Genomic DNA, 14140 nt, shown 5'->3' on the forward strand with positions numbered 1-14140 from the left:
ACTCACCCAATTCCAAGAGCAGATTAGCTCACTGATAGATTGGCTTCTGCCAAGTTTCTGAGCACATTTGATTTGACAGCTGGCTATTGGCAAATCTGGTTAGCTGAGGATGCCAATGTCAAAACTGCTTTCTCAACCCCAGGAGGTCATTACCAATTTGTGGTAATGCCCTTTGGCTTGAAGAATGCACCTGCCACTTTCCAAAGGTTGGTGAACCAAGTCCTTACTGGGTTGGATGACTTTTGTGCAGCTTTTCTTGATGATATTGCGGTCTTCAGCTCCACCTGGGAGGATCACCTGATCCACCTGAAGGTTTTAGAGGCCCTGCAAAAGGCAGGCCTAACTATCAAGGCCACAAAGTGCCAGATAGGGCAGAGTAAGGTTGTGTACCTGGGCCACCTTGTAGGTGGGGGTCAGGTTCAACCACTGGAGAGTAAGATCCAGACCATAAAGGACTGGGCTCCTCCAACCACCCAGACACATGTCAGAGCTTTCTTGGGCCTGTATGGTTACTACAGAAAGTTTAAGAACTATGGGTCCATTGTGACACCACTTAATGACTTGACTTCTAAGAAGATGCCAAAAAAGGTTCAGTGGACAGTTAGCTGTCAAAAGGCATTTGATGACCTGAAGAAGCCCATGTGCTCTGCACCTATCTTGAAGAGTCCTGACTACTCCAAAGAGTTTGTCCAAACAGATGCGTCTGAGTTGGGGGTGGGAGCTGTGCTTTCACAACCTAATATAGATGGTCAAGACCTGCCCATTGCTTTTATTAGCAGATGGCTGACCCCTAGAGAGAAACGTTGGTCAGCTATTGAGAGGGAGGCCTTTGCTGTGGTTTGGGCCCTGAAGAAGTTGAGACCATACTTGTTTGGCACTCACTTCAAAATTCAGACAGACCATAAGCCCCTCTTGTGGCTAAATCAGATGAAGGGTGAGAATCCCAAACTGCTCAGGTGGTCCATTTCCCTACAGGGGATGGACTTTACAGTGGAGCACAGACCATGGACTGACAATGGCAATGCAGATGGTCTCTCCAGGTACTTATTTATTTATTTATTTTTATTTATGGAAGTTTTGTATAGCGCTGGCTGGACCCGAGGGTATCTCAGCGCTTCACAGCAAATAGGGAAATGCAACAGGAGAGATAAACATAGAAAACAGGAATCCGGAACAACAGGTAGGATTTAGAGTCTGTAAAACAACAGCTTGGGCGCAAAATGGGACGGAGATCAAGAGCGAAACAATCGGTTCTCGATCAAGAGAGATATCGGAATTCACCAACAGGCGGAGTTCTCGTTAAACAGAGGAGCGTTCCAGGAAGAGGGCTTTGAGTAGCGATTTAAATTGCGTGAAGGAGGCGGTCATTCTGATGTTGGGGGGGGCGTTCCAGATCCTGGGAGTATTCCCCGCAAAGGATTTATTTGAGGTATTGCGTTTCTGTGATTTCAGAGGGATGAGTAGTAGTGTGTCGGAGCTTCTGAGGTTCCTGGATTGACCCGCCCCTTTGAGTTTGGAGGCCAGGTATTCTGGTTTGCCTGTATGCAGGGCTTTATGTGTGAGGCAGGCTGTGCGGAAGTTGGCTCGTTGGTCGATTGGGAGCCATTTCAGTTCTTTGAGTGCCGGAGAGATGTGGTCATATTTCTTTGTTCCTGTGACCATTCTTGCTGATGCGTTGAGGGTGGAGGAGAGAGGGCCCAAGTGCGACTTGGCTGTTCCGGTCAGTACAGCGATGCCATAGTCCATTCTGGAGAGCACAAGTGCCTGCGTGGCCTGTTTCAGATCTTTGGGGGGGGAGGAAGGGTTTAATTTTATAGAGAAGTTTCAGGTTCATGAACGCGCTTTTGGCAGTTTTAGAGATGTGTTTAATCAAGACCAGTTTCGGGTCGAGAGTAATTCCTAGGGATTTTGCGGAGTCCGTTGGCATTATAGAGACATTGAGGGCATTTAAGGCTTTGAGCCATTCCACTATTTGTGGGTTTTCATCCTTGTTCGAGATTAGGAGTACTTCCGTTTTTATTTTCGTTCAGTTTGAGGTGGTTGGCTGAGAGCCAGTGTTGGACCTCCAGGAGTGTAGCATTTAATCTGTGGATGTCTGTGATCGAAGTGGTTTCTAAATAGAGTTGAGTGTCATCCGCGTAGAGGTGAAAGGGGATGTTTGATTTCCTGAGAAGTGAGGTGAGGGGTTCCATGTAAATGTTGAAGAGTTGTGGGGAGAGTACTGATCCTTGAGGGACTCCTCTGCTGAGGAGGAGAGGGTCTGATTCGAAGCTGTTGATCTTTATTCTTTGAGTGCGGTTGTTAAGAAAGGAGGAGAACCATTTTAGGACTGTCTTTTCGATGCCCGCTCTCTCTCGGAGGACATTAAGTAGGAGGGTATGATCTACTGTGTCGAACGCAGCCGAGAGATCAAGGAGAATGAGAAGGCTACAGTGGTTGGAGTCGAGTGACATGTGCAGATCGTCAAGAACATTTAGGATTGCGGTTTCAGTGCTGCAGCCTTTCCTGAACCCTGATTGGAGAGGATTCAGTAGGTTAGAATTCTCAAGATGTTGGTTTAATTGTGAGAGTACACATCTTCCCAGGATTTTGGCTAGGAAAGGAAGGTTCGAGACTGGCCTGAAGTTGTTCATGTCCATGGGGTCAAGGCCAGGTTTTTTCAACAGAGGTGTGACTTGTCCTAGTTTAAGGCAGTCCGGGATGTGGCCCTCGCTCAAGGAGCTATTGATGATCTTGCTCCAGATTGGGGCTAGAGTGAGCTTCAAATCCTTGGTCAGTCTCGAGGGAAGTTGATCGAGGGAGTGAGATGAGGGTTTTGCAGTGGCGATAAGATTGCTTATCATTTCTTCCTTGACCGGCTGGAAGGAAGACCAGCGGATAGACGGGGTTATTGTGGGGGTGGCGTTGGTTGCAGGACTCGAGCTGAAGGAGCGATCGATTTTGGCGATTTTTTTCATTGAAAAAGCTTGTGAAGTTGTCGCACTGTGTCTTGGACGCCCCTAAGTTGGCTGCCTTGGGAATGCAGGTTTGGTTCCTAATGATGTTGAAGAGTTCTTTGGGGTGGTTTTTGGCATTATCTAATGCAGAGCAAAAGAAGGAAGATTTTTTGCTTTTGATGTGGGTATAGTAGTTTTTGCGTGCTGCCTTGAGTTCGGTCCGATGGATGGTGGTGGGGTTGTGTCTCCAGGTTCTTTCCAAGGATCTTAGGTGTCTTCTTTCATCATTAATGTCAGTAGAGAACCATGATCTAGAGGGAATGCTTCTGGTTTTTTTTAGTTTCAATGGAGCCAGCTGATCCAGGGCAAGCTCAAGGTTGGAGTGATAGAGCGAGGTGAGTTCCGAGGTTGAGAGGGCTTCTGTCGTGTTCGGCAGGAGAGTGCTGAGTCCTTCAAGCTTGTCTCGAGGGACTCTGGAGGTGTTCCTGACCCACTTAGGGGGGGCTTGAGTGGGTGGGTGGGCGGGATAGGGCCGGGTGGGTGATATGAAAGAGAATGATGTGGTGGTCTGACCAGTCCACCGGGATGATGTGGTCAATCGATACTGCATTTTTGTTCGCAATGATGGCATCCAGGGTCGCTCCTCTGTAATGCGTTTCCTCTGAGCAGTGTTGGATCAGGTCGTTGTCTTGCAGAAGGGTGTTGAGAGATTGAATCAGATGGTTATTGGAATCGTTCCATTTTAGGTTGAGGTCGCCCAAAATTAAGCTGTTGTCGTTGTTAAGTGCAGAATGGGTGATCAGATCTGACAGCTGTGCTTTAAATTCGTTGCAGTTGCCTGGGGGATGGTAGAGGAGATGGCATTGGCGTGAGCTATGACCGTGAGACCGTACTTCCACTTAGAACATAAAGACACAACTGGTCAAGGTTAGTCTAATGTCCCTGTGTTTGGGGGGGGTGTTATGTAGGAGAGTAGGGTCTGCTTTCCTATGGTCACCCCATTTTTTGCTTTTTGCTTCACTGGTTTTCGACTTAATGTGGCTGTGGGCCTACTAATCAGACCCACAGCCCTGCTGTTCTCTCTAAATTCACACCATGTACTTTAGGTACATCACCAATTGGGATTTGGGTCACTCTTATGAGTCCCTGTACAGTGTACTGTAGGTATCCAGAGCATAGGTGCACCCAAGGCCTACCAGGGGCTGCAGCATATATTTTGCCACCCCTGGCTGGCCATCCAAACTGACACAACTGGCTGATCACTCAGCTGGGGCAAGGTCGTGTAATCACCCCTTACTTAGATATAGTATTCCTATGTCTAACCTTATATCTAGACACATATACACCTATAAGTCACTCCTATGGCAGACCTTAACAATCCTGAAGGCAGAGTGCTTGGTTTTATGTGAGATGGTACTCTAGCATGAGCTGAGCCTGTCTGCAGCTTTCAGAACCATGTCCTTATAGCTGTTCTAGCATATTACCATACCATATACTCTTAAAGTGCATAATGTACCTCGCGGTCAGATGCTAAGTTTGGTTTGGCTTTATCAAAACATGTCATACGCTTTGGAATACTACCCCCTCGCCAGTTCTGGCGACGGGGTAGCATTCCACCCTTCTAGAGGAAGAAGACATGTTACTTCCATTAATCCCGGTTAAAGTTAACCAGAGCCTCAGCATCACAAAATGGATGCTGCTGCCACAGACACAAGTCTGACCTCCTGCTGCTGGAAGTCCTTCCAGCGAGGGAGGCTTGGACAATAGGTTTCCCGTCACAGGGAGGTGCTAGCACCACCCCAGACAGGCTATAGTGTATTGGGGCAGGGAGGGCTGAATGAAAGGAGACACTGCCTGGGGCACACAAGGTGTCCCATGCATAGGACAGTTCAAACCGGTACTGGGGCACTCCAGCCCCAGCTCTGGCACGAAACTGGACAAAGGGGAAGGGGTGTAACCACCCCCTTCCTGGGTCCCACCCATAGGAGGGACCTAGCAGGTAATCCAGTCCCTAGATTTGGTATATAGGTAGGAGCTGAGTCCCAAGACTTTAGATTTATCCTGACAAACTCTGATCCGAAACCCTGGACCCTTCGACATCCTACTCGACGTAGAAGACTGAAGAATCTCCCTTGTGGTCAAGGAGTGACCACCCTGTGCAAGCAGGCACCATCAAGCGCTCAACGGTTTGCTTTGTTGTTGCTCCCGCCGGAGCCCTAACACACAGAGCCTGAGAAGACCCGGACTTCCAGACTTCCTTCAGCCCGATCCACAGCCACAGCAAAGCTGAGACCCTTGGAGGCGACGCGAGACGTGGGACCGGCCATCTTGGAAAGCCAGCGAAACGCTTTCCGTGCAGCTTCTGAGGCACCCTCGAAGTTGTGCATTGGGGATTGAGAAGCCCCAGCCCAGAGCATCCACTGCACCAAAGATCACCTCTCCACATTCACCGAGTGCTGCGGGGGGCCCTTTTGCATTTTCCTGCTCAACGCGTCTGTCCAGGCACTTGCCTGTTGGCTAGTGGCCTCTGTGACGACGAAATCTACACCGCTGGTCTGGTTGCTCCAGACTGGCCCTTGCTTACCTGCAAAGGAGAAGCCCCTCAGTCCTTGCTGGCCTGAGTAAGAAGCCGTCTTTGATTCCTGCGTGGGTAGCATTTGCCAAGGCCTGTTGATTCCTAATCGAGAACCGACACCGCCAACAGCGAGAGCCTTCGTGGGACAGTCCACGCCCAGCTCCTGGTCGTTGTCGACACCTCCTGGTCCATGTGACAGCAGAGACCAGCTTCGCGACATCACCCGATTGCTCCTCGACATCGCCTGATTGCTCCTCGACATCGCCTGGTTCCTTCCTGGTTCCATCCTGGTCACTGGCTAGTGACCCAGACTCTGTCCCCTCTGCTTTCAGGTACTCTTCATTCTCGATCCGCCCTTGGATCCAACCGGACTCTTCTCTCCTGGTCGCCTTCAGCATCTTTTCTCCAAGGCTTCATAGAACTCCACAACGAAACCCGACACACTTTGGGACCTATGGACCGCTTCCTGTGGGTGAGGTAACGCGAGTACTGCGGTGCTCCTGTGAAGAGCAACTCTCCTAGTTTCAAGTGGTTAGCTTCTAGTCCAGTCGGAAGACTCCTAAACCTTTAACTTTCTAACTTTACGCACCCATTGACTTCTATGTGTGCACGCGTGTACATTTAGACACTGCACCAGCATCCCGTGGGCCTCCTGCTCCCTAACTACTGTGAGTCCAGTGTAGCCCCAGCGATTCCCAAGGCCCTAGGCCTTACCATTGTTCGTGACGTGGTTCTTATACCACTATTTTAGTATATGGTTTAGCGGGCCACCAGGGCCTATCCATATTTGTGCAACCTTTGTATGTTATATTAAGTTACTTGTTATGCGCTTGTGCTTCTGTTCTCATAAAGAGATCAGAGGATTGTTTTAGAAATAAATACATATATATTTTGAATATATAACCTGTGTGGTGTCCTTTCATTTGGTATTAAATTGCATATGATAAAACAGCTGGCTTCACATGCCCTCTTGAGTTTAGCCTAAGACTGCTTTTGTCCATGCTACCCCTTGGATAGCTGGTCTATAAGGTTGACTTTACAACCGTCACCATAAGGGTTGTTTGGACTGGTGCAAGGTGCTCACTAGAATAGTGAACATCATATACCAGGCCAACTTCTCACAGTTTGTGTTAAACTAAACCCCATACAACACCCTCTTAGACCAATCCCTGTACATTGAAGGCAGTTTTATGCTGGTCTGTATTTAAATGCTGCACTGTCCCTCCTAAGGGTGCAAGTTCTGTCAATTGTATCTCACCTCATGTTGAATAACTACTTTTAAAGCCCTTCAGTTACCAAAATGGCCATTTTTATAGACTTTCCCCTATTCAGAAGCTTGTATTTTGCCACAATTCTGGTGACAGTAAAAAAGTTTCCTAATCGGACACACTGTGCCATTCTCATGTGGGAGAGGTGTGGCGCCGCGGCCAGGGCGACTGACGCTGGAATCTGGGGACCGCGGTTCGATCCCCGGCTCCGGCGGCAGGTTAGCCCAGCACCATGTGACTCTGGGCAATAGCTCGCTTAATCTTCCCGACGGCCCCCCAGCGCCTAGAGACCCTTACGGGTGATTGTGCGCTTTACAAATGTGGACTTTACTTTTGCCATGCAAAGCCAAACCGGGTGCATGCACCGTGGTGCAGACGGGTGCATTACACCACATATGTAAAGCATCACTTGTACTGCGAAGTGTGATTCAAAATCAAACACTTAAGTGCAGAATAGCTCAGAACATAGCCGTCTAACTTTCATTCAACTATTCAAAGTGTTCCTAATTGTTGACGTCTTCTGCATGGAGTGGAATACGCAAATGGAATGCATGGTTGGGGCCTTACTGCGGCAGTGGGAGTATGGGTGGCTCTGTGAGGGGGAAAATTAATGGATTGCTATACAGTAATTTTTACACACATACTTAATTTTATTTCTGATGAGAGCTAGCCTGTACTTTTAGCCTGTTTGCTAATTTTCGAAGACATGCACTTATTTTGCAGGGTCTCACTGATTGTGTTTCGGCTGAGCTACAATTCCTCTCACTGCAGTGCAGACGCTCACTCTGATATTTCTCATCTTTAATGAGCAATTTATCAACACTTTCTGTATTTTGAGTCGCCTGCTGCGTTGGCCCATTGTGTCGAATTGGAGAGGTTTGCAGTGGCCTCTGATCCACTTGGCTCTGATTGCTAGTCTATCCTGCAGTCAGCTGCAATGCTCCCAAGCAGAACCATCGTGTGAGGGTACCCCAGCACTTTCCTCCAGTTCCATACATAATTTCTGATGAGGGCTGCATGCCCCATGGAGGAGCTCAACTGACCTTGAGATGCACCACTGTCCAGTGCTTCCGTGCACCAGGTCGTGCTGCAGCGTACAGCCTGGATGAGCACCTTGAGCACAGGGTGCCCACCTTTACACCGTGTACTTCAGTGGCTGTTTTACCTAAAATCTGCTCACGCCTACTGAACACAGCGTGCTGTGGGTATTTGGGATCTCTTCTTAAAGCTGCAGGTATTCTGGATACTTTAAGGAAAAGTCTGTAGTAAATAAAGGCAGCAGCAGCTGCTGACACCCCAGCTCTAGATGGAGAAGCTGTGATGGGTTCTTGCTGTGATGTTGCTGTTGGGTGCTTATATGGGTCCATCTCTTAGTCGTTGTTGTGCAGAGTGGATTGTCTTCAGTGGGAGAACTAAGGGGAGGAGCTTGTGGCTAGATGAGTCCAGCATCTGGAAGAGAAACATTTTGCAGGAAAGGGCAACATACCTATTTCTTGTCACCATCTTAGTGAACTGAGATTGGCCTCCGTGCTTCCCCGGCTGAACCATTTCAAGACTGGAGTGGTGCTGTTCCTCTGACAGCCAATGTAGTGGGATTTGACCATAGAGGTCAGCCTGAGAACCTATGAGGAACGGTCCCAGCTCATATTAATGTATTTAGTTTAACAAATCAAGCACTGTACGTAAGCCATGCTCGTGCTTGTCTGTTTCCTTGTACAATAAAAGACATTTAAAAAAACATGGATATCACATGTTATTTAAGCGGGACTGGCTTGGCTTTCATCCTTCCCAAGTCAGTGAAATGAGTACCTTTTGAATAACCGTGAAGAGAGATTTTAGAGCTATGCAGCTGTATACCTGTGTTTAACCAGCCATACTCTTAACACAGCATTGAGGCAGCCTTTTCCACATGTTTATAATTGGTTTGGTCACATGTTTATAATTGGTTTGGTATTATACGAAACAATACACCCCTTTGGCTTGATTAGAAAGGATACAACGCTGGCTGACATGCCGAAAACATGCGTGGGCGGTACCATGCTTTGGGTGTGATTTAAAGGACAGGTTCGCTTAACTGTCCTATTCAGCTGCATTTTGTTATGTTTCTTTTCTTATTTCCTGCTTTTTCCGCAAAGTACCAATCAAGCCACATTTACTTATGTATTAGTTGTGACATTTAAACCGTCTTCTATCTGCCTTCTAACCACTATTGTACCCTAGCACAAATTGAGAAAAGAGGAATCCTGAATTGTAACTTGCAGATACTGGCTACTTGTGAATTCAGCAATGTTGAGCCCTCTAGCACATACTTGTTTGGTGATAGGTCACTAATCAAAGACAGCATTCTGAAAAACTAAAGAATGGAACTGGAATTGAAGAACACCACACAACGCTAATAAAACACTCAAAATTCAGCCTCCAGAATTACCAGGGATCAGGTTAACTGAGATGGTGAGATTATAAGGGACTCTAATATCTTTTGAAATAACCCAAACCTTTTACTGCAAAAATATTTAATATGGTGCATTTCGAACTCCCCAAAAGGCATATGTAACATTTCTTAGCCCAAACAACAAATGATTTGCTTCACAACGTTCTGATTTTTACACAGTAATCCATATATTGTTAATTATTGAATATCTTACATATTATTTTATGTGTTATAGAGTATTCAGTATGTTACAAAACAGTTGTGCATAATAGTTCAAATAGGCTTTGGTTATTCAGTTTGTTTCTTACAATTCTAATTCTTAATCTTATCTTACTACCTATGCAAAGGCTTCCTGGAATATTTCCCTCAAGCCCACCCTAACCTCCTTTACTCTCTTCCGCTTTGGTCCATATATCCTCCCTTTAAACCCACTCTTCCTTCATTAAAACTTGATGTTTACTGTAACACACACCACACAATTCAAAACAACCAGCATAATTACACTACATATACCATTCAGCACAAGTTAATTCCACTCCACAACTCTTCTCACTACCACATAAATACATCCCACATAAAATTAATCTATAGCAGATCGCAACAACCCACTTCAATACACTCCACACCATGACACAATTCCAATCAGCATAATTTCAATCAACGCCACACAAATCATCTCAACCTGTTAACATTCCACACCACATAATTCAACAAGTAACCACATAATACAAATCAACACAATTACATAACACATCAAATACATACAATTTACCCCACATAATTCCCCTTCACTCCAGAAATTTCTACAGCACACCACATAATTAAACTCCACTAAATAATGCGCCACAGCATAAAATACCGTACCACATTATTACACTCCATAACACACAATCCCACTCCACATAATTCCAGTACACTTGATACAACATAATTCCTATCCACATTTCCACTGCACACCATATCACACAATTCCACTACACGCCACATTCATCCACTCCACGCCAAAACACATGTAAAAAACATTGACAACAGCAAATGTGAGACCTATTGCACTGTTCTTTTAAAAACTGTAAATACAGCTAGTTTAAGGCAGCAACTCTGTATTTTTAATCCTCTTTTAGAGTTTTCTGGTATTTTTCGATGTCGTCCAACATTGAGTGTTTATAGACTTATTGAGGATAACCTTGGTAGTAAACTGGTGTTATGTAGTTCAAAATGTTTATCTTCCATAGGTCTGCGTGCAACCTTTTTCTTCCCATTCTTGCTTGCCTCCCACAGATTGAGACAATTTGGTTATTCTGTCTTGCTGCTAAAGGTGGCCTCCTGGACCTTTGACTATACACCTCATTAGCTGAAAATGGATTGTCCACCTCATTAGCTGAAAGTGGACTGACAGCATTGATGTGAATAAGCTATAACACTTAAATATCAATCTGTTTTTGCTATTTTGTTTTAAATTGAAGATTTCCAACTGATTTGGGAAATTTTCAAAGGGTCGTAATTTATGAAAGCTACTATGCTGCAGAAATGTGCTTGAAAGTGAGTGTTTTTGCATTTTGTAAGCGTAATGCAACATTTTGTTAATAAACTGTTTTTTTTCTTTTATTAGGGGCCAATGTGTGATTTGCTGTGGTCTGATCCCGATGATCGTGGTGGGTGGGGCATTTCCCCAAGAGGTGCTGGCTACACTTTTGGACAAGATATTTCAGAAACTTTCAATCATGCTAATGGCCTTACTTTAGTTTCAAGAGCCCATCAGCTGGTGATGGAGGTGAGAAGTGTAGATCTTTTCTTATGACTGAATGTTCATATCTGACCAAATGGTGCCTGTCTGTTGACTTAACAGTAGTAATGTCTGTTCCCTAATAGATGAAGGCCTCTAAAGCTAAATACTGTGTTAAATGGACTTTCCCGCATCGGGATGCCTTGAGGTGATTCTGCAACTTTCTAAGAAAACAGTGGCAGACTTCTTTACCTCCTTAATTAATCGTTTTGGAGTCCCACTAGAGGACTCTTAGTCCAGGTGCTGGGCCCGGAACAGGGTTGCAAGTGATTTTAATTTCTGCCACTGAACACCATTCTGATATCAGAACAGCCTTTCCAGGTCTGATAGCATTTCTTTTTACAATTCACTATTATGCCCTAAACCCACAATGCACCTGGACATAGACTGCACCTCCGAATCTATTTTTTGTCACTATCAAGTTAGGATATCTTTAATGGAGAGTAGAATGTAACATCAAAGTTCTCATACGGCATTTCCCATTCCTGGCCTTGCTATCGAGGAAAGCCATTCTAGTGCTGAATGGGGGATGGGCGCCCATGTGGACTCGAGACCTTCAAGGGACAGAACCCTAATTATATGATCTTGGAGGATTCACACTTCAGAGGACATTTTTCTCCAGGGCCCATAAAGAAACGCATATATAGGGCAAAGAACAGCAACCTGCACTCCACACGCAGTATACTTTAAGGATCTTGCCTCTGGGGCTGAACCACAAAAGGACTTAAACACCAGCGTAAGGGACCATGCAACGAGAGCTCGGCCTCAAGCCAAGAACAGCACACTGAAAGGCTACAGCAGTCTGAGGCTTGTTGCTCCTTACTACTCAAAGACTAGTAAGTTGAACCCGACCTTTGACACCGAGCCTGGCCCGACCTTGATAAACAATCCACAACTCCTTGGAACAGAGTTCAACCCCGAAGTCTACTTCAAAACTATCATTGGTTCTGAGTGACCCAAAGCCGAAGTTTAAGCATGAACATGATGAAATGTACAGATCTGTTTGAGACAGTGTCCTGGCTATACAAATGTCAACACAGCCAGCACCCACTGACCAGCCTGACCCCAAGAAAGGAAAGCTCCTATTCAGAGAGTCCATCTTAGAGGAGTTCAGGACATAACCCATCCTTAAAGCACTAAAACTCGGGGAAGACCACCCGCCACCAATGTCCTGCACAGCCTTAGCAACTGTACGTACTGCACACTCTTTAAATCTGGGCCCTACTTTCCACTTTTCTCTACTACTTGTCTCTACTACCTTTTGAGCATACTTGTTCGCTGGTGACCCAGTGTAGTAAATGCTTTAGTTGGAACTGCTCATGCTTTTTCAGGACAAACTCCTCCCTCCATGACTGCCAATCTAGTGGTTCACCAACCTCCTGCAGTTCCCCCAGTCAAGGTTGATTACCATCTCTCCAACAGTTAAAGTGGTTATTCTTGAAGTCTTGTTGGAAAGTCAGAATTGTACAGTATCTGGGAAGGGGTGTGGAAGGATGCACCGTGCTGTCCGCATAGTATGCACCTTGCTGTCCGCATAATATGCCCAAGTAACTGAGAACTAGCTCCATTATGTGACGCAGACCTTTCTGCTTAGGTCCATGTCCTCGTGGTTGCAGCCAAATTAAGTAGTGTAACAGGACTGAGTAATGTCCTTGTTCTAAGATTTTCAGTAATTTGGTATATGAAAGGTGTAGCCAGTCAAAGGCGGGGCGTAGTTGGGCTGTGTGGATGTAATTAACAATATTTGGAAGGCATAGGCCACCCATCGTTTTTTTACATTGTGGCGTGAGGAACTCTGGTGTGTTGTTCCACACGAAGTGGAGCAATTGGTGTTGGATCGCAGTTAATCTTTCTGTGGGGGGACCATAATACTTGTGTTTGAGCAACATAGAGTAGTCGGAGCAGGAAGTTCATTTTTATACTATTAACCCGGCCCAGCAAGGATATCTCAGATTTGCCCCAACTATATAGGTCTTTGAACAAGACGTCCAGAAGAGGAGGAATGTTGGCTTGAAGTAGCTGGTCTATGGCATTGGTGAGGATGACTCCTAAATAGTAAACGGAAGACACCTCCCAGGCTAGGGCCCTGATCGTTGGGAGCGATAGGCAACTCGGCTGTGGGTCTATAATGCTCATACCATTCCATTTTTGGAGGTTGATTTTATAGCCGGAGACTGATTCGAAGCAATGGAGCTTCGTCAGCAATGCGGGAAGGTCTGTCTCACTATTGATTAGAATGCAGAGCACATAGTCTGCAAAAAGGGCCAGTTTGTGTTTCACCACCGTCTTGACTGGCCTCCATATGCTGGACTAGGTGCTCCATGGTGAGGGCAAAAATTAAGGGAATGGGGCATCCTTGCCTGGTCCCTTGGTTCAGTGTTCTAGTTGGGGAGTAGATACCATTCACTTTTATGCCGCCTGTTGGAGCCCAGTTATTGGCTAGAATTGGGGGCAAGTCTTATCGTAAGTATTCCCGGTCCATCCGTTCGAAGGCCTTCTCTGCGTCTAGCGAGAAGGATGGTCTTGGTTTTGGATCAGGAGGGCAAGTCGATGGAGTGTACTGCCAATCGGACGTTATCACGGGCCTGACATTTGTGGATAAATCCAGACTGGCAAGTGAAATCTAGGAGTGGGAAGAGATCGCTAAGATGGACGGGAAAATCTTGACTTCGAAGTTGAGCAAGACAATGGGCCTAAATGATGTACCAGTGGTGGGATCTTTGCCTTGTTTAAGTAAGGCCGTTACTAAGTGCTCTCTCATAGTTGGGTTCTCAATTTGTGTGAACTCTGGAATGAGTTGAGTACATTGCAGAGGGGATCTGCTAAGAAGTTGCTAAAGGCTTTGTAAAAAGAGACCGAGAAGCAGTCTGTGCTTGCGTATTGATTTTGTTTGCGGTGCGGTATCTCCGCTCACACCAAGTCCGGAGTAGGTTCTTCTAGGGCTGCAAGCATGGTTTAATTGAGATGTGGGAAAGTAATGTCAGACTTAAGACTCCTGGTGGGTGGGGACTAGGAGGTTGGAACCTTTAGAGGTTACTATATTTGTGTGTAAATAAATTGAGGAGAGCTGATGTCTCTGTATGGGTGTCCCCCTCTCTCATGTGTTATGGCATACATACAGTTGCAAGTTTGTTTTTGTCACAGGTT

The 14140-nt window shown here is 46.0% G+C and overlaps 1 protein-coding gene across 1 annotated transcript in view; it reads left to right on the forward strand.

The window, feature by feature from the left end:
• The window catches only part of LOC144769189 (serine/threonine-protein phosphatase 2A catalytic subunit alpha isoform), a 204848-nt gene that overhangs the window by 133757 nt on the left and 56951 nt on the right, over positions 1–14140 (forward strand). The window contains exon 5 of the mRNA XM_078653208.1: positions 10820–10981. Within this exon, the coding sequence (XP_078509334.1) occupies positions 10820–10981 (162 nt within the window). The remainder of the gene's footprint in view (positions 1–10819; positions 10982–14140) is intronic.

Source organism: Lissotriton helveticus, chromosome 7 (genome assembly GCF_964261635.1).
Source record: "Lissotriton helveticus chromosome 7, aLisHel1.1, whole genome shotgun sequence".
In the NCBI taxonomy this organism is placed as follows: domain Eukaryota; kingdom Metazoa; phylum Chordata; class Amphibia; order Caudata; family Salamandridae; genus Lissotriton; species Lissotriton helveticus.